The following is a 27,813-nucleotide window of genomic DNA, read 5'->3' as shown; positions in this document are numbered from 1 at the left end:
GATGCTCAGCCCCAATCCAAGCAGGCTTGGAGATCTCAGCCCCGGGACCTGCATGCCTTTGTTCCTCTGCTGGTACCTTCATGTGTGTGGAAAGTGGTCTTAGCATGGTGGTGGCTGGTTCTGGAGGTCTTCGGCTGCTGCAGCTTGGCTCGGGGTGGGGAGGGAAACTCAACCCACTCCCCTCCAAGGGGCCCCAGCAAGGACAGCCAGGCACAGGGGCAGGAGACTCTGCCAACTGAAACCCAAGCATAAAAATTTGTAAGTTTACAACTGTACCTCATGGTGTTTCACTAATAAAAATTAAAAAAAAAAAAGAATTGAATTGAAAAGTAGAATTGGATAAAAAAAAAAGTGATTGCAACAACTGCAGTAGTTATGAAGAGCCAGGGTGAAATGCTTCATTGAATCAGACTTTCTGGCCTCTAATTAGAAAGAAATTGAAAACTGCAGGCTGCTCTGCTCAGGGGCAGCTGTCTTCTGACAACAGCCAGAGTGTGTTTGCCCAGCTGGCCTACTGCCACTCAACACGAAGTACCTTGGCACACTGAAGATTAGCTTCTGCTCAGGGAAAAGGCCAGAGTCTTGGAGAATGATGTTATTATTAAAAGTTCTACAGGTGTTGGAGCTAGAGTGCAGCAGATAAGCTCGCCTTGCACACAGCCAACCAAGGTTTGATCCCCCACATTCCATATGGCCTCCCAAGCCCTGCCAGGAGTGATCAGAGTGCAGAGCCAGAAGTAAGCCCTGAGCACTACCAGGTGTGGCAAAAAAAGGGGGGGAGGAACTTGGAACAGGTAGGGCATTTGATCCCTGGCGTCCCATATGGTCTCTCAGGTACTACCAGGAGTAATTCCTGAGTACAGAGCCAGAAGTAAACCCTGAGCATCACTGGATATGCGCCCCCACCCCCAAAAAATACAATATCAGATGTTGATATATGTACAGAAGCCCTAAGCCCGGGACCTATGAATGTGACCTTAGCTAGAATTGAAGTCTTTGAAAACAAAATCAGGTTAGGACGAGGTCATTAAATGATACATAACCCAATCTGACCAAAGGTTCTTAAAATAAGCGGGAAATTTGGACATAAAGGCCAAAGAGAGGAGAACAGCATGAATTCTGAGACAGTGAGAATACTGTGTAACCACAGATCAGAGATAGGAATAATGCAGCCTCAAGCCAAGGCACACAAGGGATTGCTGGTAGGACTTGGGGTGAGGATAAAGCAAGAAGAGACGGTATCCAGAGTCTTGGCAGGACTGTAGTGTTTGGCTAAATGCCTGATTTCAGAATACCTTCCTCCAGAATTCTGAAAGAATACATTTCAGTTATTTTCTTCTGTTCAGTTTGTGGAACTTCATGACGACAGCCCTAAGAAATGAATACACCTAATAACACAAGATCTAAGTGAGCACATTACTGTTTACTCTAGTACTATCTTCATCTGGGTTCCCAGATGAAGAATCGAATTCCTTCCTTAGGGTAGAAATGAGGGAAAAAATGAGCCATGTTAATGAGACCAAAGTTAATACACTCTTCTGCAGCTGGTGCAGGAAGGGTAAGTTATGGCAGAAATATGCCAAGAGAGTTAAGCAGTTTTGGGACAGAGCATTTGCTACAGCCCCAAACAACAGTCTTTATCAAATAAGGATTGTCACTCAGAAGTGGGAAACTCCAAAGATCTGCTTGCTATCTTCCTTTGGTTGTTTTTGAAATGCTTCAGACTTCAAAACGCTTAGTAATTATTCATACTATTTTTTGTGTAGAAGCGCTTAGTAATATTTTTACTATTTTCTTATGGGAGATCAGGGTAAAAAACACCTCAACTCAGGGCCAAGAAATAGTTTAATGGCAGGACATGTGCTTTGCATGCAGGAGGCCCACTGTGATCCCCAATACCAAACGGTCCCTCAAGCACCACCCGGAGTGACTCATGAGCACCAAGCTGGGAGTAATACCTAAGCTCCTTCAGGAATGACCCCAAACCAAAACAGAACAAAACAAGCAAACAAACAAAAAACAGTATAACTCAACTCAGCTTCAACAAGAAGACAGTTAATAGTCTTTGTTTGCCCTCACCCTGGTTCTAGTAATCTTCTTTGATCCCTAAGTCAGTGCTATGGACGCAAAATTTTTTTCCAGGTCTTCTGATTCCTGTAATTTTACCAGCAGGTTCTAACTGAAATGTTTTCTCTACTGCTTGTTTTGAGGTATTTATAAAATAAACAGTTTCGAAAGATAGAGACTATTTTTCCCTCTGGAGCAAAGGCCAGGCTTACTGCCACTTTAAAAGATGTAGTTCCCCTGAACCACTGGTGCTCTGGGTGTACGGCTTCCATCTGAGCCCTCTCACGTCACTTTTATGGGACTATGGCAAAGGGGACAGGTGTGTGTGTGTGCTGCATAGGCTGCTTCATGACTAGAGGAATAGTCGCATCTCCAAACTAGGAATCTCAAATCTTCTACTGGGTTAAAACTGTGGCAGTTCCTTCAATGCTTAACTTTGATGTCTATATATAGTTTCCATGGAAGAATGTTTTACTAAAGATACACAGCATTATTTTTGCTTTAGTACATTTATGTAAATGGTAGCAGGCATATGTATTGTTCAGCAACCTGCTCTTTTTTTAACATTAATCTTTAGTTGATTATGCTGATTTATATTCTAATTAATTCATTTTTAACTGCTGAATAGCCTCTCACTGCATGAATACCATTGACCTGTTTAAACCCTTTTTATTTAACTTCTTGTGTTGATTTTTAAGTTTCTAATTTTGTTATCATCACCAGTGTTTGCAGTGAATATTCTTCATGATTTCTTGTGCATGTATAAGATAGTTTTTCTTGCTTATAAAGATAGCAGTAGAAAGTCTAGCGTGTAATGTAAACTCGTCTTCATCTTCCGAAGACGTTGCAAATTTGTTCCCTAAAGCAGAAGTACCCAATAACATTTTCTCTTTATATTTCTTGTTTTGATTTGTGGCACCTGGTATTATTATTTTTCTGAGGACAAAGTTGATGTCTCTCTATATCCTTGCAACAGTTGTGCTATCATTCCTGTGAGGCTTTACTAGCTGACGAGTGTCAAATGCTGAACATCTTTTCACATGTTCTTTGGTCATTTCTTCTCTTAGTTTTAGTTGCTGTTAAGATCTTTTACCTTTTTCTTATTGGCTTTTGGTGGTTCTGAGTATTTAAGATTCTTAATTTTCAAGATGTTTTGTTATTCTTATATAGAGTATATGTACATGTAACATCTTCTAACCCATGGCTTGTCCCTTCCCTTCCTTCATGGTGTTTATATATTTTCTTGATGTCATCCTAGAATAGCAGGAGAAGCCTGCAGACCACTGTGTTTAGTGGAAGCAGAGATTCAAAGTTGTGTAGATCAGAGCAGGAGAGATAGTACAGTAGGTACTTGCAAGTAGGACACTTGCCTTCCATGTTGCTGACTGGGTTTGATCCCCAGCATCCCATGTGGTCCCCTGAACACCATCAGGACTACTTTCTGCGTGCAAAGCCAGGACTATACCCTTAGCATCACTAGCTGTGGCCCAAAAATAAGTCCCCAAAATTGTGATGACAGTGTGTAAAAGGAAAATAAGAGAGGGGTGAGGGGTGGAGCGAGGAGGATGAGGGTGGCAGGTGGGAGGGAAACTAGGGACATTGGTGGCAGGAAATGTGCACTGGTGAAGAGATGGGTGTTGGAACACTGTATGAAACTCAGTACTGAACAACTTCGCAACTCTGTAGTACTGCACTGTAGCATTGTCCTCCGGTTGTTCATCGATTTGCTACAGTGGGCACCAGTAATGTCCCCATTGTGAGACTTGTTACTGTTTCGGGCATATCAAATACACCATGGGAAGCTTGCTAGGCTCTGCCGTGGGGGCGGGATACTCTCAGTGGCTTGCTAGGCTCTCCGAGAGGGACGGAGGAATCGAACCCACTTTGTAACTTAATTAAAAAGATTTTTTTAAATTGTGATGATAGAGGGGACAACGAGATAGTACACAGGCTGGGCATTTGCCTTACAAGTAACCAACCCAGTTTTGATTCCCAGCACCCCACATGGTGCCCCAAGCACTGCCAGGAGTAATTCCTGAGGGAGTCACTTCAGAGCACTTCTAGGTGTGGCCCACAAAATAAAGAAACAAAAAAAAAATTGTGATGACAGCATGTTCTGACCAACCATTTGTGTGGAGATAAGAACCCTGGGATCCAACCATTTGCAATCTAGAAATTGACATATACAGTCACAGCAGTGCGAGCTCTCATGATATTCAAAATGAGCAAAGGAAAATAAATGATCTAGCATCTGCCCCTGGCAGGTAGGCTTGAATGGTGGTGGGAAATTTCGAGCACAACAAATGCCCAAAATAAGAGAGAGAGTGCTGGGGAAATTGTCTGCCATAGAAGCAGGGTGAGGACTGGGATGTGGGTGGTGGAAAATGTGCACAGGTGGAGGGATGGGTGTTCCATCATTCTATGGCTGAATCTCAAACATGAAAGCTTTGTAACTATCTCATGGTGATGAAAGTTTTTTTAAAAAAGTAATGTGACACTCATACCCAATTCAATCATCTTAATCAATGGCTGAACAAATAGCAGTACTCCTAGGCTATTAAAAAAAAAAGAAAAGAAAAAAAAGAATCCTGGGGTCTACTCACAGTTTCCCCAAGCTGAGTTTCCTTGGGGAATTTACACCACCCCAGCGATGATGAAGGGAACTTTCAAACTAGATGATCCCTCTGAGAATATTTGGGGATGTAATGATCTCTAACAATGTAAGTCAGAATATGTGTAACAAGCAGGCAATAACAGAGACTCAAGAAAGAGCCCAGCTTCTCTGTTATATAGGAAGTGGCCATTTGGCCTCTGTGTTCTCACATGTCCCTCCCTGGGTCAGCACAGCCTTTGCCCAGGGCATATGACTACCATATTATCATCAGATCAAGTCGCTGGTACTGGCATTTCTAATGGTCTCTCTGATGAGATCATAAACTCCTCAAGGACAAGTTTGAGGAGTCAGAACCTCCTATGGCTCCTGACTCAAGGAGAGTTCAATAATGACAGAAAATAAAGAAGAAAAGGAATGGGAAAGGAAGAGAAAGACCAAGGAACCTGAACATCCTAAAACATATCCATTAAATTTAACAGAGCTACTTAAACAATTTCTTGATAGGGAAAGGAACCATTAGCAAATACTGAAAGGAATCATCAGCAAAAACAGATCATTCATCTGTGGTATAAACTAATTAAGCCTACAATTTTATTGTTTTAGCAAAAACAAACTAGATTTTGTGTTAAATTGAGTTTCCTACTTTTATGTGACAGAATTATATTGCTTATCACTTTTAACAATTCCCTCTTGACAGGTTTCAAAAGATTAAACAGGGAGTCTCTAAGTCTTAGGACCATCCATAATTGTGATTTCTAAAACTTCAGAGACGGCAGTTCTAAAATCATTCTCTCTTATCTGTGATACAATTTCCTACTGGAGAAAACCTAGAAAAAAAGATATATGTAATAATAAAAGTGCTCTTGTTGTCATGACAATAGAAAGATGCAACGTGAGGTGGAAACCTGCTTTTTTTCCTTAAATTTTTATTAGTGAAACACCATGAGGTACAGCTGTAGACTTACAAATTTTTGTGCTTGGGTTTCAGTTATACAATGATCGAATACCATCCCTCCACCAGTGCCCATTCTCCATCACCACCAGTCCCAGTATCCCTTCCACCCACCTTCCCGCCATCCCATCTTACCACTGTGGCAGGGCATTTCCTTTTGTTATCTCTCTCTTTTTGAGTGCTGTGGTTTGCAAAAGAGACATTGAGTGGCAATCTTTAGTTTTATAGTAGACTATAGTTTGGACTATAGTCTACTCTCGTCACGCATTTCCCATCCTGAGAGGAACCTCCCAGCACCCTTTATTTGGTGCTCCCTTCTCTATCTGAGCTGCCTTTTCCCCTAGCGTGTGTGACTGTCCTCAAAGCCATGGAGTAATCCTCCTGGTCCTTATCTCAGCTGTTCTTGGATATTAGTCTCCTATTTTGTTACTTTATGTTCCCCAGACGAATGCAATCTTTCTATGTCTATCCCTCTCTTTCTGACTCATTTCGCTTAGCATGATACTTTCCATGTAGTACCACTTGTATGTAAATTTTATGACTTCATCCTTTCTGACAGCTATATAGTATTCCATTGTGTAGATGTACCAAAGCTTCTTTAACCGGTCATCTGTTCTTGGGCACTCAGGTTTTTTCCAGATTCTAGCTATTGTAAACAGTGCTGCAATGAACAGACAACTGCAGATGTCGCTTCGACTATACTTTTTTGCCTCTCCGGGGTATATTCCCAGGAGTGGAATTGCTGGGTCAAATGGGAGCTCAATTTCTAGTGTTTTGAGAATTGTCCATACTGTTTTCCAGAAGGGCTGAACCAGTTGGCATTCCCACCAGCAGTGAAGGAGGGTCCCTTTCTCACCACATCCGCACCAGCACCGGTTGCTTTTGTTCTTTTGGATGTGGGCCAGTCTCTGTGGTGTGAGATGGTATCTCATTGTGGTTTTGATCTGCATCTCCCTGATGATTAATGATGTCGAGCATTTTCTCATGTGCCTTTTAGCCATTCGAATTTCATCTTTGATGAAGTTTCTGTTCATTTCGTCGCCCTATTTTCTGATAGGGTTGGATGTTTTCTTCTTGTGGAAGAACTTTGTATATCCTTGATATCAACCCCTTGTCGGATGTGTATTTGGTGAATATCCTTTCCCATTCTGTGGACTGTCTTTGTATTTTGGTCACTGGGAAACCTGCTTTTTAAAAACAGCCTGAGTGCAAGCAATAGGATAGCAGGTAAGGCATTTGCCTTGCATGAGTCCAACTTAGGTTCAGTCCCCCTCATCCCATACGGTCCCTGATTCCGCCATGGTCCCCATGAGTCCGCCAGGAATTATTCCTGAGTGAAGATCCAGGCAGGAGTAAGACCTGAGCACAGCTGGTTGTGGCCCCCAAACTAAAACAAAACAAAAAACGAAACAAAAAAGAAAAGTCTGTTGCAAAGGGGCAAGGGAATCGATGAACAGTGATGAATGGGTATGGGGACTCTGGTGGTGTATGTAAAATCAACATAAACAAAAAAGGTGTGAAGTTATGCTCCCAAGCAGATTTGTCACCCACTGCTACCTCAATTTTTAAAAGGATTAAACTATTACAAGATATCAGACTTTTGTTTTCAAACAGCCTGCTTCACTGTTGCAAATGAAATCCAATTTTCTCAACCTTACTTAGACTCTGGATAAACAAAGCAAAATCTCAGCAGGATTCTGTCCTTTTCATGGGGTAATCCATTATCTGTTCATCTTGGAAAATTGCACAGGGCCTTCCATATCCTACTCTATTTTTTTTCATTGTATTGTGCCAGTAACTCTGAGTTTAAAATTACTATGATTATTAAGATTATTATTAAATGATAAAAGACATAAGTGGATTACAAGAGCCAGACCAGTAATCAAGTAGAATGAGGTGATTGTGGCAGGTATACTTCGGTGCTGCTCTATCCTAATGGGTCTCCTTTCTCCTAGCCAGCATTCAGCCCTACCAGACACTGTAGCTTACAGACACACTAGTGATGTCGGTGACCTTATGGTTACCCAACTTGTAATAAGGAACAGTTGGTAAATTTCCCACTAACAAGATTATCCACTAGATACTTTCTTGGTAATAATCCTACCTGAAGTGCAGGCACCACTCTATTTGTATGCGAAGCCCTTGGCATGCTTACTAAGATGCATTTGCTGGTGGTGGTGCAAGCAAGTGCCTTAGGCCCCATGTTCTCTCTTTCTCGGCCCATGCATATTTTAAGGTCTAGTACTGATTTGCTGAATCAGAAATGCTGAGAGTGGGAATGTGCACTTGAGAGGCGGGAACGTACACAAAAATTTGAGAACCACTGAATTCAAGTGGAATGGGGTTCATGGGGAGACAGAATCCTTCTGCACTAAGGAAGAAGGAGGCTGAAACTAGGGACAAAAGGAAGCTAAGGCTGAAACTTAACTAGCTCACAATTTTCCTTGGGTTTGTTTTTTTCTCTATTGTGACAACTGTTGATTTAAAGCAGACTTAAATATGCTCTCAAATCACACACAGTATAATGCTATTGAATGTTGGTGTTACGAACTGAAAAACTGATCCGTTACCAAGCCTACTCTCTCTAACAATAGCAACGACAAAGTTGGAGCTTGCAGCTTCTGAAAGAGTCAGACAGGTGAGGGGCTGGAGGAATAGCACAGCCAGTAGGGCGTTTGTCTTGCATGCGGCCAAGCTGGGTTCGATTCCCAGCATCCCATATGGTCCCCAGAGCATGGCCAGGAGTAATTTCTGAGTACAGAGCCAGGAGTAACCCCTGTGCATCGCCAGGTTTGAACCCACTCCCCCCAAAAATAGAGGCAGGTGAGCTCTTTAAATACTGTCTGGTTCACAGTTAGATAGACTTCATACAGGCAAGGATAAGCAGAACAGTTACAAATGTTGGCAAAGATATGGAGACATTGGAACATTTTTCATTGTTAATAAGTGATTGTGGTATAAAATGATGCATCTCTCTGGAAAGTGTTTTGGCAGTTTTCTCAAAAAGTTTAACAGAGTAACTGTGGCACCCAAAAACTTTACTCATAGTATAAATGCAAAAGAATCAAAAACATATGCTCACACAAAAACATATATAAATGTTCATAGTAATAGCCAAAAGTGTAAATAACCAAAATGTCCATCCACTGAAAAATTATTAAATGAATGTGGCATATTTTTACAAGGGAATATTATTTCAAAATGAAAAAAGAATAAAACACTGCTACATGCTACAATATGGAGGAGAAACCTTGAAAACATTATGCAAATAAATTAAAGATTCTATGAAAAAACATAAAAGTTGGGAGCAGGGTTGTGGCTCAAATTGTAGAGTGCATGCTTCGCATGTGTAAGGACTTGAGTTTGGCCCCTCATGCTACATGGCCCACAGAACAACACATGTTCTTTGCCTCCAAACCGCATGGTTCCTCAAGCATTAAGGCCTAGGAGATAAAACTGAAGTAATGAAATCTCCAAGCTCGCTGGGAGTGGGAATGGACACCCTACCCCCATCTCCCAAGTTCACCAGTAGCTTGACAGTCACACCACAAACTTCCCCTGGCGCCATGTAATCTCATCAATTGTCATGATCCAGAGACTCAGAAATAAAGCTCCTGGAGGAGAACAACATATGTCTCACCCATGAGTGAATCTGCTCATAGTTGTATTCTAAATTTTAGAATTCCTGCAAATGCAGCTGCATAAGCCCTCATACACCACTGATGTACCAAACTTTGGGGAGCACAATTTGGGATTTGGGGTGGAAACATTTGAAATATGGTAGTGGGAAGGTGCAATGGTGGTGGGGTTGGTGTTTGAATATTCAATGTAATAAATTATTGTGAATAACTTTATAAAAATAAAATAAAATTTAGGAAAAAACTGAAGTTGTTTTTATACATACTATATATAAATAATAATTTAAAAAATATTAAATGTTTAAATATTAAAAATACTGAAACATAAAATAGTACAGAGAGATGAAGATTATCTTGACTATGACTCAATATGTAGAGAAAAAACTGAGCAGCTCGGTGACTTGAGTCTACTCAGGCTTTCAGTTCCACCAGTTTATAGAAAATATAGGAGATCAGGGAAATTATTTTGGCTGAAGTTATAGTACAGCAGATTAGAGATAAGGTTCCTTTGTTTGTTTGCTTGTTTGCTTGTTTGTTTTGGGGGGGGTCACACCCAGTGATGCACAGAGGTTACTCCTGGCTCATGCACTCAGGAATTATCCCTGACGGTGCTCAGGGGACCATATAGGATGCTGGGGATCAAACTCAGGTTGGCCACATGCAAGGCAAATGCTCTACCCACTGTACTGTTGCTCCAGCCCCAGAGATAAGGTTCTTGACTTATGTACAGCCAGCCTGAGTTTGATCCCCAGAATTACATATGTCCCCTAAGCACTGCCAGGAGTGATTCCTGAACATTCACAGAGACAGAAGTAAACCTGAGCACCCTAGCATAGGGTATGGCCCAAACACCGTCCCCCTGCCGCCCCCATCAGCAGCACAACCCCCTTCCCCCCCAAAAGTAAAGAAACTGTTTAATGACGCTAACACGATGCAATTAGCAAAACTTAGAATGTAGGTCTTTCAGATTTGCACGGTTGCTTTGTAACTTTCTCTAACAAATATGGCGGGGGGGGGGGGGGAGAAGAGTAACTTTAGATTAAAAAGAGACTCAAATACAATGTATGGATCTTGCTTTTAATCTTTTGGGGGGGTGGGTCATACTAGGTAGTGCTTATGTATTACTCTAGCTCTATGCTCAGGGATCACTTTTGTGGAGCTCAGGGAACCCTATGAGGTGCTGGGGATTGAACCAGGTCAACAGCATTTAAGGTAAGTGCCCCACCTGCTGTACTATCTCTCTAGCCTGCAATCATTTTTTGGGTTTTGGTTTTTGGTTTTTAGGCCACACCCAGAAGTTCTCTGTGCTCTGTGCTCAGGGATCACTCCTAGTGGGTTCAGGGGACCATAGGCATGCCAGGGATTCATCCAGGGTCAGTCACATGCCAGGCAAGAGCCTTGCCCACTGTACAATCTTTTCAGTGCCCCCGTAACCAATTTAACTTCTTAAGAAAAAGGTATCTTTTAAAATAAATTCAGGGGTCAGAGCAATAGTACAGTGGGATGAGCATTTCCCTTGCACGTGACCTACCAGAGTGAAATCTCCGGCATCCCTTATGGTTCCCCAAGCACTGCCAAGAGTAATACCTGAGTGCAGAGCTAGGGGTAAGTAACCCTTGAGAATTGCTAAGGTGACCCAAAAAGCCAAGAAATATATAAATACATAAACATATGTATTTATATATAAATACATAAACATATATAAATACATATGTTTATGTATTTATATATAAATACATATGTTTATGTATTTATATATAAATACATATGTTTATGTATTTATATATAAATACATATAATACATATACATATACATATAAATAAATTTAAATTCCATTTAAATTTTGTAAAATTATAAAGAATTATTTTGAATTTTACTAAGTATAATAATGGCAATGAGTTAAATTTTTAAAAGGTGACTTCATCTCTTAGAAATACACACTTAATGAGTTACAGACGAAGTGCTGCAATCTTTGGAGTTAACTGTAAAGTAATTCATATTAGCGTACATGTGTGAAAAATAGGAGTTATAGATGAAACAAGCTAATAGTTATTAAAGCTGAATGGTAAAAACATGAGTGTGACTTAGAGATAAATATAAACATTCCCAGAGCAGCAGAAGCCCTTTTTAGCAGGATATTATAAAACAGGCATCCAAAAAGATGCAGTCCTAGGGAGAAGAAGACCAGAGAGAAATCTGTCAATAAGGTGAAGGACCACAGTATGAGCGTGTGACCAGAAGATGTGCGAGGAGGGGCGGGAAGATCTGAATGTGGACGTGGTCGAGATAGAAGCAGCAGAACTTCATAAGCTGTTGAAGTTGACTCTCAGGTTTTAGGTTTTGATGAATGACTGCACTGTGGGGTCATTCATGAAACTCAGCCGGGCATTGTAAAGAAGTTTAGTTGGATGAAAGGACTGATATATTCTGTTTCAGACAGATTGAGTTTGAGGGGACTGTGGAACAACTGGAGGTTTGGAGTGAGTTTTGGCAATCATCTCCTGGAGCATCATTTCCATGGAAACAATGTGTAGGCAGAAAGAAATAGTCCCTTCGTAGCATGGATTCCTTATCAACTTAATAAATTCCTCTTGCACTGCTTTAATATTAAAAAACCAAAGTAGCTTGATCAAAGAGAATGATAGAAGAGAATCAAATAGTAACATATCAAACTGTGCTGCCTGGGTTCTTCTCAAATTCAATTTTGAATGTGTGATTAGATCATCAAGGATTAATAGCAGAATTTCCTTATTTCATTTTTTAAACTCTAATAAAGAGTTTTTCAAGATAATACTAAGGCCTTCCTGCAGTAAGGGAAATCTCAGGTCAAAGAGAATTCCCTTTATTCTTTTTTAGTTTGCTTTCTATTTTTCCATATTGATTATGTTACTCTAAAAAAACAAAGGAAATACCAAAACCATCTAGATCCAGGGTCACAACTCAATATCTTGTCCTTAAAGCTACCATGATGGTGTTAAATTCTGGACTTGTCTGATTTTAAAAAGCATTTTGTGCCAGGGATTGATTTATGTGTTAGCACAGGTCGAAGAGAAAAATAGTCAGCCTCTTTGGTGTTTGTTGCTTGGGAAGCATCAGGCCATCTGCTGGACTTAAATTAAACTAAGTAAAACATTTTGGTTTGAAGCACCAATGATTTTTTCCAAACTAAAATTAAAGGTTTTCAGCAACTGATATATTGAGATATTTGTGGATGAATCACCTTCTGGTGATTTCAGTTGTATGATCAATGTTAAGAATTACTGTTTATGAAGTGAGTGAGGAAAGACATTTGAAATGGTTGTGATCAGGAACAAGAGGGATTGAGTTCTTTTTTTTTTTCTCTTTGGGTCACACCTGGTGATGCACAGGGGTTACTCTTGGTTTTGCACTCAGGAATTACTCTTGGTGGTGCTCAGGGGACCATATGGGATCCTGGGAATCAAACCTGGGTCGACTGCATGCAAAGCAAATGCCCTACCTGCTGTACTATCACTTCAGCCCCAAGGGATTAAAAGTTTTTGAACTTTGGATGACAACTATCCTGTATGCATGTGTGTGCAAGTGATGTGTATGAACTGTTTGTCTCTCTGTGTTACACAGGTGAATGCTGTGAGGGTCTATGTGAACAGTTCCACAGAGAACCTCAACTACCCAGTCCTGGTTGTGGTTCGCCAACAGAAAGCGGTACTGTCCTGGCAGGTGCCACTCCTCTTCCAAGGACTGTAAGTGGATTGCTTTCCCTGTACAACTTCACATCATTTGGTTTCTTTCAATGTCCTAGACCTTAGTTGGTCTTTTCCCTTGGGACTGGAGCAGTAAGACATTCAGAATATTGATATAGTGGCACCTTATGTACAAGACCCAACAGGCGCTGGAATGTTCAGGGTCCTCCATTGTTGAAGTTCAGAAATGCTTTTTTCCCTAGACTTGAAGAACTTTAGAACTCCTGCTATTTTAATTCTACCCTGAATTGGGTTTGTTTGTGGATCAATGACTCAGGATAGGTCTAAACCTAGAGGCTGATGACTCCCCACTATTCAAAATGCTCACCAAGTAGGCATTCCTCATTTCATGATACTATTAACTGCTAGAGATAGAAGAGTGGGAAAAGGGAGGAATATCCCTGCCCTCACAGATATATATTTTTACAAAGGCAAGTGTTCATAGCACTATAGTATTAATAAAGAGTATAAACATGGGCATATAGTATGATATTAAATCATTTTTAGAGATTGGTGAATTTGAGGATTGACTCACTGATTCTGAGAGTCTGGACTTAGATTATTGGGTTCTCTTTATACACTGAACAAAAGCTCGAAGTATACAGAAATGTACTGAACTGATTGTCTGAACAGTTTCTCCATTAAATTAGATATTTATCCACACTGAATTAAGAGAATGGTTCAGTGTAAGGTAAAGACACAGCCGATGTTGCTCAGCACAATAATCTGCCAACAATTCTGAGTCTAAAATCACTACCAGCAAGACCAGTCGGAAATTTTAAAAATTAAGAACTTGAAAGCAAATGGTGTGTGTGGGGGGTGGGGGAGGGAGGCAGGCATGTGACAACCCTCTTTGCTGGCTTGTTTTTTGAGGCTCTTTCTTGTTTTCACCGGTTCTCCTCTCCATTGGCCTCTACAGGTACCAGCGGACCTACAACTACCAGGAAGTGAGCCGTACTTTATGTCCCTCAGAAGCGACCAACGAAACAGGACCTCTGCAGCAACTGATATTTGTAGATGTTGCGTCCATGGCACCCCTGGGTGCGCAGTACAAACTGCTGGTCACCAAAATCAAGCACTTCCAGCTGCAGTAAGCAGGGCCCGGGCAGCCCATCCTGCACGTTTGTCCACTCCTCCTGCATTTGTGCACGCACACTCCCGCTTCTCCCAGGCCAAACACCAGAGAAAAGACATCCATCTGACAGACTGTCTCAGCCCCTTCTGACTTCTGCTCAGAGAGGGTCGACATGCAGCTGGGAATCTATTCTTAAAGGTCTGGGTGGGGGCATTGTCCTATCTGCAGGCAAGAATGACTAGAGTCCGGACTTGACTACAGTGCTTTTATAGTCCTTTTTAGCAGACTGGTGGTTCTGAGTACTACTCCTAATTCAGTGCTTAGGGGTGCCTGAGGAACATGTAGTGCCAGGTATCAAACTGAGCCTTCAACTTTAAACACATGAGCCCCAGCCTACTGAATTATTTCATATCCCTAGTTCTACTCTTTTTTTTTTGCCTTTTGGGTCACACCCAGTGATGCTTAGGGGTTACTCTTGGCTCTGTACTCAGGAATCACCCCTGGTGGTACTCAGGGGACCATATGAGATGCTGGGAATCGAACCCTGGTCGGCCACATGCAAGGCAAATGCCCTACCTGCTGTGCTATTGCTATAGCTCTGGTAGTTCTACTCTCTTAAAAGAAGCTTTGTTAATGTTTTAATGAAGATCTTAGGCAGTTTTTTCCCCCTAATACTTGTTACTTCAGCTTTCTTTTCCAGGATATATCACGGTCATGGACACGGTCCTCCCATTGTTCATCGATTTGCTCGAGCAGGCCCAGTAACATCTCCATTTTGAGACTTGTTGTTACTGTGTTTGGCATATCGAATACATCATGGGTAGCTTCCAGGCTCTGCTGTGCGGGCGAGATACTCTTGGTAGCTTGCCGGGCTCTCCGAGAGGGGCGGAGGAATCGAACTCGGGTCGGCCATGTTGGCCGCTTGTAAGGCAAACGCCCTACCACTGTGCTATCGCTTATATATCAGCATGGTTGTGGCTGGTTCTGGAGGTCTTCGGCTGCTGGGGCTCTGCTGAGAGTGCTGAGACCACTCTCCAGATGCATGAAGGTACCGGCAGAGGAACAAAGGCATGCGGGTCCCTAGGCTGAGATCTCCAAGCCTGCTCGGATCGGGGTTGAGCATCCTCCACCCAGATCCTCCATCTTCCAGTAGGCAGGGGTCACACCCACCAACTGCCCCCCCGGCGCTGTGTAATCCCATCAACGGCCAAGACCCAGAGACTATAAAACCCAGCTCCTGGAAGAGAACAGCGCAGAATCTCCTGCCCCTGCGCCTGGCTGTCCTCGCTGGGGTCCCTTGGAGGGGGGCGGGTTGAGTTTCCCTCCCCACCCCGAGCAGAGCCCCAGCAGCCGAAGACCTCTAGAACCTATTTGCCTTAAGTATCAAAAATAGACTATTTCTAGGATCTCCATTTTAAGGAGACAAATTTTTATTTTGCCCTTTTTTTATTTTGGGTCCATAACATGTAGTACTCAGGGCTTTCTCCTGGCTCTGTGCTCATAAATCAATCCTATTTGGACTCAGGGAACCATATGGGGTGCTGGGTATTGAACCCAGGTCTGCCACATGCAGGGAAGGCACCCAACTTATCTCTTCAGCCTCTATCTTGATTTTTTTTTTACATCCTTTGACAGTACTTCACTGATCAAGACAGATGAGCAAAGGACGACTAAATGGTCAGAAGAACAGAGATAGACTCAGTAATTTTTCCCTAGATTCCCCAAGAATTTGATGTAGAAAAGGGTGCTGTGAGTAAAGAACTCCTCCAAATCCAAAGGGAGTTTCTGGTAATAAGATTCCCCCAGATCAATTAAGTCAAAATCTTTAGGTGGGAGGTTTGAGCAGTAGTATATGTATTGTGTATATTCAAGGTTTTCCCAGATTATTCAAAAGTACAGACAGAGGGGCTGGAGCGATAGCACAGTGGGTAGGGCATTTGCCTTGCATGCGGCCGACCTGGGTTCAATTCCCAGAATCCCATATGGTCCCCCAAGTACTGCCAGGAGTAATTACTGAGTGCATGAGCCAGGAGTAGCCCCTGTGCATTGCTGGGTGTGACCCAAAAACAAAAAAAAAAACAGTACAGACAGAGCTTAAAACCATTGCCTTTAAGCAATTTGGAAATTTGGTACTTAAGTTCACTGTCACTGTCACTCTCCTCCCATTGTTCGTCGATTTGCTTGAGCAGGCCCAGTTACGTCTCCATTGTGAGACTTGTTGTTACTGTGTTTGGCATATCAAATATGTCTTAGGTTAAAGTTTTAAAATTATATTTATAATATTAACAATACATACATTCATTAGCCTATATTTGAAGGAAGCAATAGCAAGCACATTGCATGAAAAAAAAAAAAGCATAGTTTGAAAGAGAAGTCTTGCCTTTCCATACTGGTATCTGTGTCTTTGCCTGGTTGCTGTCGCCTGGTGTCAGGGTACTTGAATTCAGGGCCAGTTTTCTGTGTGGCTTAATTAGACCTTTGGAGAACTAAATTTTGCAAATCTGATGTCATAAGGTCGCAGGTCCAGAAGTGTTAATGAATGATGTGCCAGTGAAACAGGATATCTATTTCTTTGCATTATTTTCTGTTCTCATCTTTCATAACATGACATTACTTCAGGAGCCAAACATTCAGAGAATTTCAAATGCACCCAGTTACTAAGGCTCTTTGAGAACAGAATGAGAATAAACCAAGACTGTATTGAAATACTTCTGTCTCTTCTTTCCTGGTCCTGTATTGTCTTGTATCAGCATTTATATCTGTATTATCTAGTATCACTGGTGACCAGAGATGATGGTTTTGGAAGAATAGTGAGGATTGTGGTGAGACCTGAAATCAAACACTGAAGAACTGAGTCAAAATTCTTTGTATCAGTTTGGGCTTATATTTTGGAATGGCCATCTAGAAGGTACATGAAATATGGTTCAGATTTGTTTTTTTCTCCCTACATTAATAATTAGGAATCTAGTCCTTATTTTATGATGAGCAAAAAATGTACAAAAAAAAGAAAGAAAAGAAAAAAGTACTGTGATCATTTAAAAAGCAAAGAACTTCTCTTAATGCAGGGAAAGTTCTTAGTAATAAGATTACCCCAAACTCAGAAAGATTGATAAATTTATCAAACCCAAACCACCAGGAATGGGCAAAATCAAAATATAATAATAATAATTTTTAAATTTTCCAACAGTCTGAGAGAGAAAATATATCTTTCTAACTCCCAAGAATAGCACTGAACCACAGACAGAGACATAAAATTCACTGCCTTTTTGGTCATAGCTGGATATATATAGAATTTTATTACAATTGGATATAAATAGTATATATATATATCTTATATATGATATCTATGGCTAAGTAAAACAAGATAAAAATAGAATTATATGGGAGTCAAAGAGATAGAGGGTAGGGCATTTATCTTGCATGTGCCAATTCAGGTTTGATCTCAGTAACTATGGTTACACAAGTAATCACTGAACATAGTGCCAGGAGTAAGCCCTGAGCACTACCAGGTATTGCCTGCCCTCCCCCCAATATTTTTTAAAAAGGATGACATGTTATATTCTTTTTTCCAAAATGGCCTGATGTGGAAACAACCTAAATTACTTTCCACAAATGACTAGATGAATAATTTATATATAAACATATATATGTACGTGTTAACAAAAACTAGTCAGCTATTCAAGAAATGAAATTTTGCCTTTTGTGATAACATGGATGGGCCTTGAGGTGATTAGCTAAGCAAAATAACCCAGAATATGAAAGATAATTATTGAATGGTTTTGCTAACAGGTCAAATATAAATAATCAAACCAAAGCAACTAACAAAACACTGTAGCACTGTAGCACTGTCCTCCTGTTGCTCATCGAATTGTTCAAGCGAGCACCAGTAATATCTCACAGCAAATTGTGAGACTTGTTGTTACTGTTTTTGACATATCAGATACATCACAGGAAGCTTGCCAGGCTTTGCCGTGTGGGCTCTCCGAGAGGGGCAGAGGAATCGAACCCGGGCTGGCCATGTCGGCCGCGTGCAAGGCAAACGCTTTACCGGCTGTGCTATTGCTCCAGCCCTGACTAACAAAACACAGTAAGAATAATTCTTAGGCTCCGAAAAGTCTGTGCTTAACATAGCAGAAGGGAAAAGTGGAATGGAAGGAGAGTATAGAGGGAGAGTATTTCACAGTGTGTAAGACCAGACCTTAGATCATGGGTGCGGTGAGGTGTAAACATAAACGGAGGTGTGAAGGGATGGAGAGACAGTATAGCAGGTTAACAGCTTGCTCTGTGCATGGCCAACCCACATTCAAGTAAACCTGAAAACTGTTGGGTATGTCGCAACACCCCCCCCCCCGCCATATTTTTTAAATGGAGATGTAAAACTGTATTTCCAAAACTTGTATAGTATTGTAAACCCAGAGTCAATAAATGAAAAAAATTAAAGAACAAAAAATGTTCTGAGAACAGGAACTATCAAACGAGGCTGAGTGGGTATAATCAGATGAGTGTGAGAAAATCAGGAAAGCAGGTGTCACAGAGCCTAGGGGGCGGAAGAATTTCCAGACAGAGGAAGTGGTTGTCCTGTCAAATGTCACAGAAAGGTTAAAGGAGTTAAGGGTTACGCCACTGGATAAGCAATGAGGAGGTGACTGTTGTCCTTTGCAAAAGAAATTTTGGTGGGATGTGTGCAAGAAATCCTGATAGAGAAGGGATGAATTAGAAATAAGAACAGAAACTCTTTTTTTAGGGGGATGCTGGCTTTGGGGGGCAGAAGGTGGCTCCCACGAGATGCTCAGGAGGCCCAGGGGCCTTTCCTAACAAATCTAGGCCATCAGGCTAGCAGTTCAGTGCAAGGGCCAAAGATGCCAGGAGTCACCTGGCCACCCCTCTGGTGCTGAGAGACCATGTGGTGTCTCAGATTAGTCTCTTGTAGCGTAAACACTTTAACCCTTATATATCTTTCTAACTCTCAAGAATAGATACTCTTTGAAGAAGCTGGTGTGTGAAGGAGAAGAACACAGAACCACATAGGGGAAAGGAAGATATTTTGTTGGGGGTGTTTTTATTTTGAAATGGTTGAGACTAGAGAGTATTTTTTCTCTTTTTTCCTTTGGTTTTGATGTCAAAACTGGCAGTGCTCAAGGATCATGCCTGACAATGCTCTGGGGACCATATGAGGATGACAAAGATAGAACCCAGGTCAGCTGCATGCAAGGCGAGCACCCTACCTTCTGTAATATATCACCGGCCAAGACGAGAGTATGTTTCTAAACCAAAGGATGGAAAGTCAGATTAAATGTATAGAACCAATTGATTTTGTAGAAGCAAAGACCCAGAAAAAGGAAGAATGATAGGATGAGCGTATGTGTGTAAAGCAATGCTGTAGATAGTGAGGAATTTGTGGAAGGGTTACGATCAGCTATGGAGTTCATGACAGATGGCAGTAAGCAGATAACAGGGAGTGGTATTCTGAAGTTCATAGTCCAAGTGAATAATACAGTACAATTTCCTTCAACAAAGTGAGGGTTTTACACATCCACTGTGCCCTGTTCTTAGGGGCTTCCTCTCAAAAGATGAGCAAGATGTAAATCTCAGGGTCTTCTCTGGCATTTAACACAACCTCTGTCTACTCACCCTTTTATCTCATCTCTTCTTTCTTCTATTTTATTATACTCCTATTTTTTTCATTTCCTGTCTATTTTCTTCAGTGGGTTCCTTACTTCCTCATTTTCTTACAACTCCCTTACTTGCACACCCATTCCCTTTAACCCCATCTGTTCTTTTCCTCTCCTGTCTGTCAACTGAACCAAAACAAGAGAACAAAGTCAGTTTGCAGGGTTTTTTTCTACTTATTAAATAAACACATTTCCTGTGTTTAATTTTAAAACAAATAGCTATAACTTTATTACTTCTTTCTTTAGAACCAAAAGTATGCATGAGTCTCAATTAGTTTTATTTCACTGGTTAATGACCCTTGATAAAAAATAAACCAACACCATTTCCATTAGTGCCCCTGGAGAAGAAAGTTAAATGTCTCATCTGCTACAGACAATATGTTTATTTTGCATACACTGTTGACTCCACAGGGAAGAGAGAATTTAGATGGGCTCATCGTTAAGAAAATAATGGCTTCAAAGTTTGCATGTGTTGTGCTAGCAAAGAAAACATAAAGAACAAGAAAAAGAAAATAGAACATTAACTCTGGCTAATGTTATAGCTATGGCCAGTGTCGGACTGGAATGTCAGTGACAGAGAAGAACACAAAAACAAATATATGGCCAAAGAAAACTGGTTGCTTCTGGAAATCTCATGCTGTCTGCTGCTAGCCAAGAATATCAGTGTCCTCTTCCTTCCTTTGACCTAGCAACAAAAGCACTGAAAGCTGTGTTGCCGTAGTAACAACAGACTCTGTCCTCCCCTTCCTCCCCCACCCCAGCTCTGAGAGGGCGCTGCCTCAGCAACACTGAGCACTGCAGGCCTGGACTGACCACGGAATCTCCGAATCAAACACCCAAAGAGATTGACACTAACTTTGGCTTCTTTAGCTCACATATTTTCAGCTGTGCTCCAGCAGATCCAATCCTTGGCACTGCCAACGACATTTGTTGGGAGCGAATGTTTAAAAATCACCTCCATTGGTAAATATTGAGCCTAGTTATGCAGATCCCCCCTAAGCTATGACCTTTAGGAAGGTACAACCTATAGGAAGGGTGCTCAAAGCATATGACTTCTCAACCACATCTCTGACTATAAGTTGGCTGCTTAAGTGTTTTGGCATGCTCTTTTTAAAAGATGTCTTTCAGAAGCATAAGTTTAACTGCTTCATATATGTGTGTGTATATAAAGGTAAAAGGTAAAGGCCCTCCCGTTGATCGTCGATTTGCTCGAGCAGGCCCAGTAACGTCTCCATTGGAGACTTTGTTGTTACTGTGTCTGGCATATCGAATACTCTCGGTAACTTCCCGGGCTCTCCGAGAGGGGCGGAGGAATCGAACTCGGGTCGGCCATGTTGGCCGCTTGTAAGGCGAACGCCCTACCCGCTGTACTATCGTGTGTGTGTGGATATATATATATATATATATATATATATATATATATATATATTTGCATTTTGGGTCACACCTGGCGATTCACAAGGATTACTCCTGGCTCTGCACAGGAATCACTCCTAGCAGTGCTCAGGGGACCATATGGGATGTTGGGAATTCAACTTGGGTCAGCCGTGTGCAAAGCAAACACCCTACCCACTGTGCTATCACTCTAGCCCCCAACTGCTTCATTTTTATAAACATGAAAGAAACAGCTGTGGAAAAAAAAGATCTTTAGAGGTTCCCTGGGATCTCTCTAATCTGGGGAAAAATCTCTGAAAAAATTTCAGCTCAGGTCCCCAGAAATGTAGGCCAAATGGGCAGGTTGGGGAATGACACACCCAGACTCAGGTATTACCATGCTTATACACTTATGTGAACTTATATGCATGATCTTACCAGCTGAAGGGGACATGTCAAAGAATGCCAAATCCCCTTAGAAGCCATAGAGAAGATCACATTTGTCTTTCAATGTCACCATCTTGAATTGTTCTACCAATGTTGTCTCCAGACAACACCGAAGGCTAGAAATGTGCATATGATTCCTTAATCTTCCTCATTCTCTCCATTTTTCAGGGTTCAGTCACTGCTTGCTTTCAATAAAGAGTAAAAATATCAAAACAATCATTCACAATAAATTATTTGAGAGGAAATAATTTCACTATATTCTTTTGATGGTTTTGAAGGTTTTAGAAGGCCATGTCTCATCCAAAGAGATCAACATATTGATGGGAAATTTCAGACTGTGGTGCATGGGGACAGTTGGAGTTCATTCCTATCCAAGGGGCTCTCGTCTGATTTTTAGAAAAGAACGTTTTGACATGGATACTGTCCCTGTCACTGTCCTCCCATTGTTCATCGATTTGCTCGAGTGGGCCCAGTAACATCTCCATTTTGAGACTTGTTGTTACTGTGTTTGGCATATTGAATACATCATGGGTAGATTGCCAGGCTTTGCAGCGCGGGCAAAATATTCTCAGTAACTTTCCGGGCTCTCCAAGAGGGACGGAGCAATTGAACCCGGCTCAGCTGGGCTGGTTGCGCACAAGGCAAATGCCCTACCGCTGTGCTATCGCTCCAGCCCTTGACAAGGATACATCAAAATTATTTTGAAGTTCATATCTACATTATCCAAAAGAACTTCAAACTTTTCCCTCCAAGCAGAAGACTTGAATGTCAGAAGTAGATAGAGAAAAGAAAATGATTGTAAAATACTAAGATAATTCAAATACAAACATGTCTTCATAGGGAAAAAAATAAGCTAATTTGAAGGGACTGGAGCGATAGCTCAGTGGTAGGGCATTTGCCTTGCGCACAGCCAGCCCGGCTGATCCAGTTCGATTCCTCTGCCCCTCTTTGAGAGCTCGGCAAGCTATCTCGCCTGCACTGCAAAGCCTGGCAAACTATCCGTGATATATTCAATATGCCAAACACGGTAACAACAAGTCTCAAAATGGAGATGTTACTGGGCCCGCTCAAGCAAACTGATGAACAACAGGAAGACAGTGACAATGTGTTTTGAATATACTTGTTAGTTAGGTTTGCTTTGTGAGTATCTCAAAACAAAAATGATCATGCAGGAATTGAAGCCATCAGGTTCCCATGCAGTTTGTTAGGACCAGAATTTCCTTCACATTGAAGTTTCCTTTTTCATTTAGTCTGGGTTGTTTTCTTCTCAATAAATGTTTTTTATTTGCTAACTTATGCTTCTTTCTCACTTTTCTACTTTCCCCCTTCTACCACTATTATTTCTCAGGACAAACGTTCCCTTTCACTTCACTGCCAGCCCCTCTCAACCTCAGGTAAGTTAAGTATTTCAAGGTTATCATGATTCTACTTACTGATATTACACAAAAGAAACCATCTTGTGTAACCTAGCGCATAAGCATGTAATATTTGGAAACCTAAAATGTAGGTGAGCATATAATATCATTCAACCTTTTACAACTTAAAATATGTGAGGTTTCTTTTAAATGTTACTCATGTTGTTTGGACAAAACCTTTACTTACCACCTGAATTGGTTTGAAATGGGAAGCATGATATTTGTAGATGTTCTTTGGATAAACTTTCATTCAGCAAATCAATCTACCAACTGCTGTATGAGACTATTCCAAGGTCTGGGACTTGAAGAATGAAGAAGCCATAGAGATCTGTCTTCAGGAAGCTTAGAATCTAGACAGAGATGCAGGGACAAAGGAAGGAGAAGGTCCACACTTAAAAAAATGCATAGTTAACTGACCTTAAACTGCAATAAAAATAATAAGCTTTTTCTTTTTATGGTGTTATATGCAAAATAAATTTATTTTTTCCTATTGTAAAGGACAAAAAAGTCTATGAAAATATTTTAAAGACCCAGATGTTTTTGTTGTGTTCTCCATTAAACCACTATCATAAATGAAATAGATTTTAAAATTTATTAGTTAAGCCTGCTTCTAGTTACCTTCATTTTTTTTCTTTTATTGATTTTGAAGAGTGAAGTCTTTTTTTTTTCTTTTTGTGTCACACCAGCGATGCACAGGGTTACTCCTGGCTCTGCACTCATGAACTACTCCTGGCGGTGCTCAGGTGACCATATGGGATGCTGGGAATAGAACCTGGGTCTCCTGTGTGCAAGGAAAACACCTATTCGCTGTACTATTGCCCCAGCCCTGAAAGAGTGAAGTATTTTGGATAGAAAGTTTAAAACAAATTTTTTTAAATGTCCTGATCATTTTAGTAGCTCTTCTTTACAGGCACTAATATGGCTTTGGACACATATAAATAATCCTTTTTCCCCCTTGAATATACTAAAACTGTGATTGATAAATTTTATGGATACTATTGTAAATCCACCACAATCAGTGATATGCTGGTAAACATATTCTCAGAAAGAGAACTCTAATTTATAGTTTGGGTCTATTTCTACAGTATAAATATTTCCACAATGGCAGTTTTCAGCCTGCCAGTTCAGTGATGTTATTGAACATAGAGTTTCAAAGACATGTGCACTCCAAACTTGCATAGGATCACAAACACACACACACACACACACACACACACACACACAGAAGAGAAAGAGAGAAAGAGAGAAGGCTTTGGGAAGTTCCATTTCTTGACAGTAACAACAAAACCTCCCTAGTACATATATACTGCCATACAGTGACAAAAGACCCAGACCCACAACCTATTGCCCATTTATTATCACTTAATTCACAAAAATTTTAAAACATTATCTGCCAGTGGCAATGAGGGATGTCTATAAAAAGAGGGCAAAACTTGCACCCAACTACAGAAAGAATATAACGTAAAACTAATTGTGATGAAATCTGTAATAAATATGATACAGTAAATGTTATAATATATTTTCAGTTTTCAGATTGAAAGGCAGTGATGATCTTATATTATGACTTTTATTTTTTATTTTTTTTTTATAATTTATTTCTTTATTGAATCACTGTGGGAAAAGTTACAGAGCTTTCGGGTTTAGGTCTCAGTCATGTAAATATCAAACACATTTCCCTTTACCAATATTTATTTTTAACCGTGAACCCCAATAGAACCCCACCTCCCACCCCTCCCAATTCCTGTGAGGCAGTTGAGTTCTAGTTAATACTCTATCTACTTTGACTAGATACATTGTTTCGATAGAAGATGCACAATTATTGTTTAGGGTTTATGAATCCCCCCCAATCAGACATGCTGAAACAGCGTTGTGATATGATTTGCTTTCTACAACTTGGTTTAAGAATAAAATGATTTTGGATTTCTGCTATTTTACTTATTAACCCTGGAAGAATTTCTATTAAAAGTTAGATAGTTAAGAGATTGGTTTCTGTGCTCTGGAGTCGTGGCCGTGTCGGAAAGCCGCTCGTGGGGGGCAGCTGGCGACCTCGGTCGGGCGTGAAGGACGGCCCATTACGCCCCCCTTCCCATGAGGTCCCTGCTGCCCCCCCCCCCCCCCCCCCGCGGCTCAAACCTGCTGTCCACAAGGCTCCCGTGCGGCCGCCATCTCGACTTTTATTTTTTAAAGCTATGTAAATTGGATTAAAAATAGTACCGCAGGTAGAGCATTCGCTTTGCATGTGACCGACTCGGGTTCAATCTCTGGCACCCCATTTGGTCCCCGAACCCTGCCAGGAGTGATCTCTGAGTGCAGAGCCAGGAGTAAACTTTGAGCACTGCTGGGTGTGGCTCAAAAACAGCAAAAAGTATGTTAATATAAAAACCCAATTATTTTGAATATAAATCCCACATGAAATATACTTAGAACACACTAATAAAACTAAATAAGTATTCTGATAAAACTACTCTTGATAGTTCCTTTTCTTTTGGTTCCTGTTTATACTCCATTCAACTGTGGAAAAAGAAAAATTCTATTCCTATGAGTTCATTCAAGCTATTGCAGAATCTCAGACAGTCGAAACGATCACTTTCTGCCTTTATTCCTGTAGGCAAGAGCAGGTCACAGAAACTGGGTAGGTAACCAGGAATCAGGCTGATGTTTAGCCTAAATGCCAGTCATTGGTTTTGATATTTATCATTTGTTGCTTTCAGTTCAAGAGTTATCAAGGCTAGGGTCAAAAGCCTTTATTTGAGGGAATAGTAATTTAGAGATGGAAAATGTTGATTACACTTTGGCACATAGGTAAGACTTCAAAATATTTCTATACGAAACCAACTCCTACAACATCTATAGAAATATATATGCTGCTTATTAAGGCAAACAGTAACTGCAGCAATGCTCTGGAATTACATCATCTGGCTTCCCTAAGAGTGAAGAATATCTTGTGGTAATCTTTAGCATAGTCCTATATTAAGTGTCTGTGAATTGAGCTCCAAAGTGAAAGAACAAAATGAAGTGGGCCCTTGGGAGTGTTACCATCTGTTGCAAGGCATGAACAGACTTCCAAACAGCAGCATTTTTAATGGTACTCTTTCATTTTGAGCATATTCTTTCTCCATCAGAAGACTTTAGATTATTGAAGATATTCTGTTTTTTATTGCTCTACTTATCAGAGTAAGGTTAGTCAAGAGAATGTTGTTGAGATGCAAAACCAAATTTTAATATGCGTTGTCTCTTTTTTGAGTGATAAATGTGTTGGAATCTTCAGATGTGGAGCTTGTTTGTATTGGTTTCTTCAAAATCTGAATCACAGATTTCATGCCCAGCTTCTTGATCAATTACTAGATTTATGATATTGAGGATAATAAGTCCCCTTTACTAATTAGCAACATGCTTAAAATTTAGAATTTATGGAATTTTCCAATAGATTTATAATCCCAGTAGGAAGTAGCTTAACCTCTTTTTGTTATGTTTCCCAATTCTGATGATGCTTAAGAAAGACTATTAATGATAACTCTGCTTGCCCAAAATTGTGAAGGATATTTCAGCAATCCATAGGGGGGTTCAGTCTGTGAATGTGAATGTCATCTTACTATTTTCCAGCCGAGAAATAGATACTTTAGCAAAATGTCTAGGGGAAGGGTGGGCCCAGAACTCATTCTTATCTATGGGTAGGTGGTTAAGATTCTTGAAAAACTGGTTTATCTGCTTTATAAGTATTTCAAAATGTCCACACTGCAATGTTGTCTCATATTACAGTCACATATTCATAATTCAGAATTGGAGGCAGAAATTGGAATGAAGTGCAGTGCAATTTCCTTGAGAAAGAAATTTCATAGGAAATGAAATGGCAGCATTATATGAAAGGCTGCTGGGTCTGTTCACTGCTGCTGTATTCCTAATATCTGACCCACAGCCCTGCACAGAGCAATTGCTCAGTGTCTATGAAATGAGTAGTTGACTGAATTCATGGAGGTTCTCTACAATTTCCATATGAACTTTAAACCTAGTATCAGATTAAACTATCCTATTCGTGTGAAAATAGCTTGAGTTCGTGACTGTAAAGATTTGTCATTATCAACCAATCGCGTTTTCTTTTTCTTATTCTTAGTATTTCCTGTACAAATTTCCTAAAGATGTGGATTCAGTTATTGTTAAAGTCATGTCCGAAGTGGCTTATCCATGTTCTGTGGTCTCAGTTCAGAATATTATGGTGAGTCTTAGTGATTTCTGGTATTGACTAGAGTCATCCTTCCTTATGGAGCCTTCCATTGTACCAGCATAGAGGAAAGACAGGGGTGAGCAATGCACTGATCCTCACCCTATGCATCTTCTACAAAACTGCTAAATCAGAAAAAGATTTCTTATGTACAACAGCGAGCAGCTGATGTTCGGAGACATTGGTTTGAGGAGTGAGAGAAGAGCTGATTTCTCAAAATAGACAAGGAAGAAAGGGAGAGGGGGAGGGAAGAATGGAGGGATGATCATGAAAAAGAACAAGAAAGACCAAGTGTTGGACCCCACATATAAAATACAAAAATATATCAACAATGGAAAATCATTCTGATTTTTAACTTTTATTACAGCATTTATGTCTTATAAGGTGTTCATTTTTAAATGGAAAATGTGTTGATTACTTTAAACCACTTTCTATACATATCTTTACTATGGGGCTGGAGCGATAGCACAGTGGTAGGGCGTTTGCCTTGCATGCAGCCAACATGGCCGACCCAAGTTCGATTCCTCCGCCCCTCTCGGAGAGCCCGGCAAGCTACCGAGAGGATCTCGCCCGCATGGCAGAGCCTGGCAAGCTACCCGTGACGTATTCGGTATGCC

The 27,813-nt window shown here is 40.8% G+C and overlaps 2 protein-coding genes across 3 annotated transcripts in view; one reads left to right on the top strand and one right to left on the bottom strand.

Moving 5' to 3' along the window:
- SIDT1 (SID1 transmembrane family member 1) overlaps nt 1-27,813 on the top strand; it is a 108,867-nt gene that overhangs the window by 26,101 nt on the left and 54,953 nt on the right. For both annotated transcript variants that reach the window (XM_056109280.1, XM_056109279.1), the window contains exons 2-5: nt 12,873-12,994; nt 13,914-14,084; nt 22,911-22,956; nt 27,089-27,190. In XM_056109280.1, coding sequence (XP_055965255.1) covers nt 12,873-12,994; nt 13,914-14,084; nt 22,911-22,956; nt 27,089-27,190 — 441 coding nt within the window. The remainder of the gene's footprint in view (nt 1-12,872; nt 12,995-13,913; nt 14,085-22,910; nt 22,957-27,088; nt 27,191-27,813) is intronic.
- SPICE1 (spindle and centriole associated protein 1) overlaps nt 1-27,813 on the bottom strand; it is a 158,411-nt gene that overhangs the window by 104,724 nt on the left and 25,874 nt on the right. The gene's annotated exons all lie outside the window — the stretch shown is intronic.

Source organism: Sorex fumeus, unplaced genomic scaffold (genome assembly GCF_029834395.1).
Source record: "Sorex fumeus unplaced genomic scaffold, SorFum_2.1 ptg000265l, whole genome shotgun sequence".
In the NCBI taxonomy this organism is placed as follows: domain Eukaryota; kingdom Metazoa; phylum Chordata; class Mammalia; order Eulipotyphla; family Soricidae; genus Sorex; species Sorex fumeus.
Note: the sequence above shows the minus strand (reverse complement) of the source record. Positions and strands in the feature narration are given on the sequence as shown.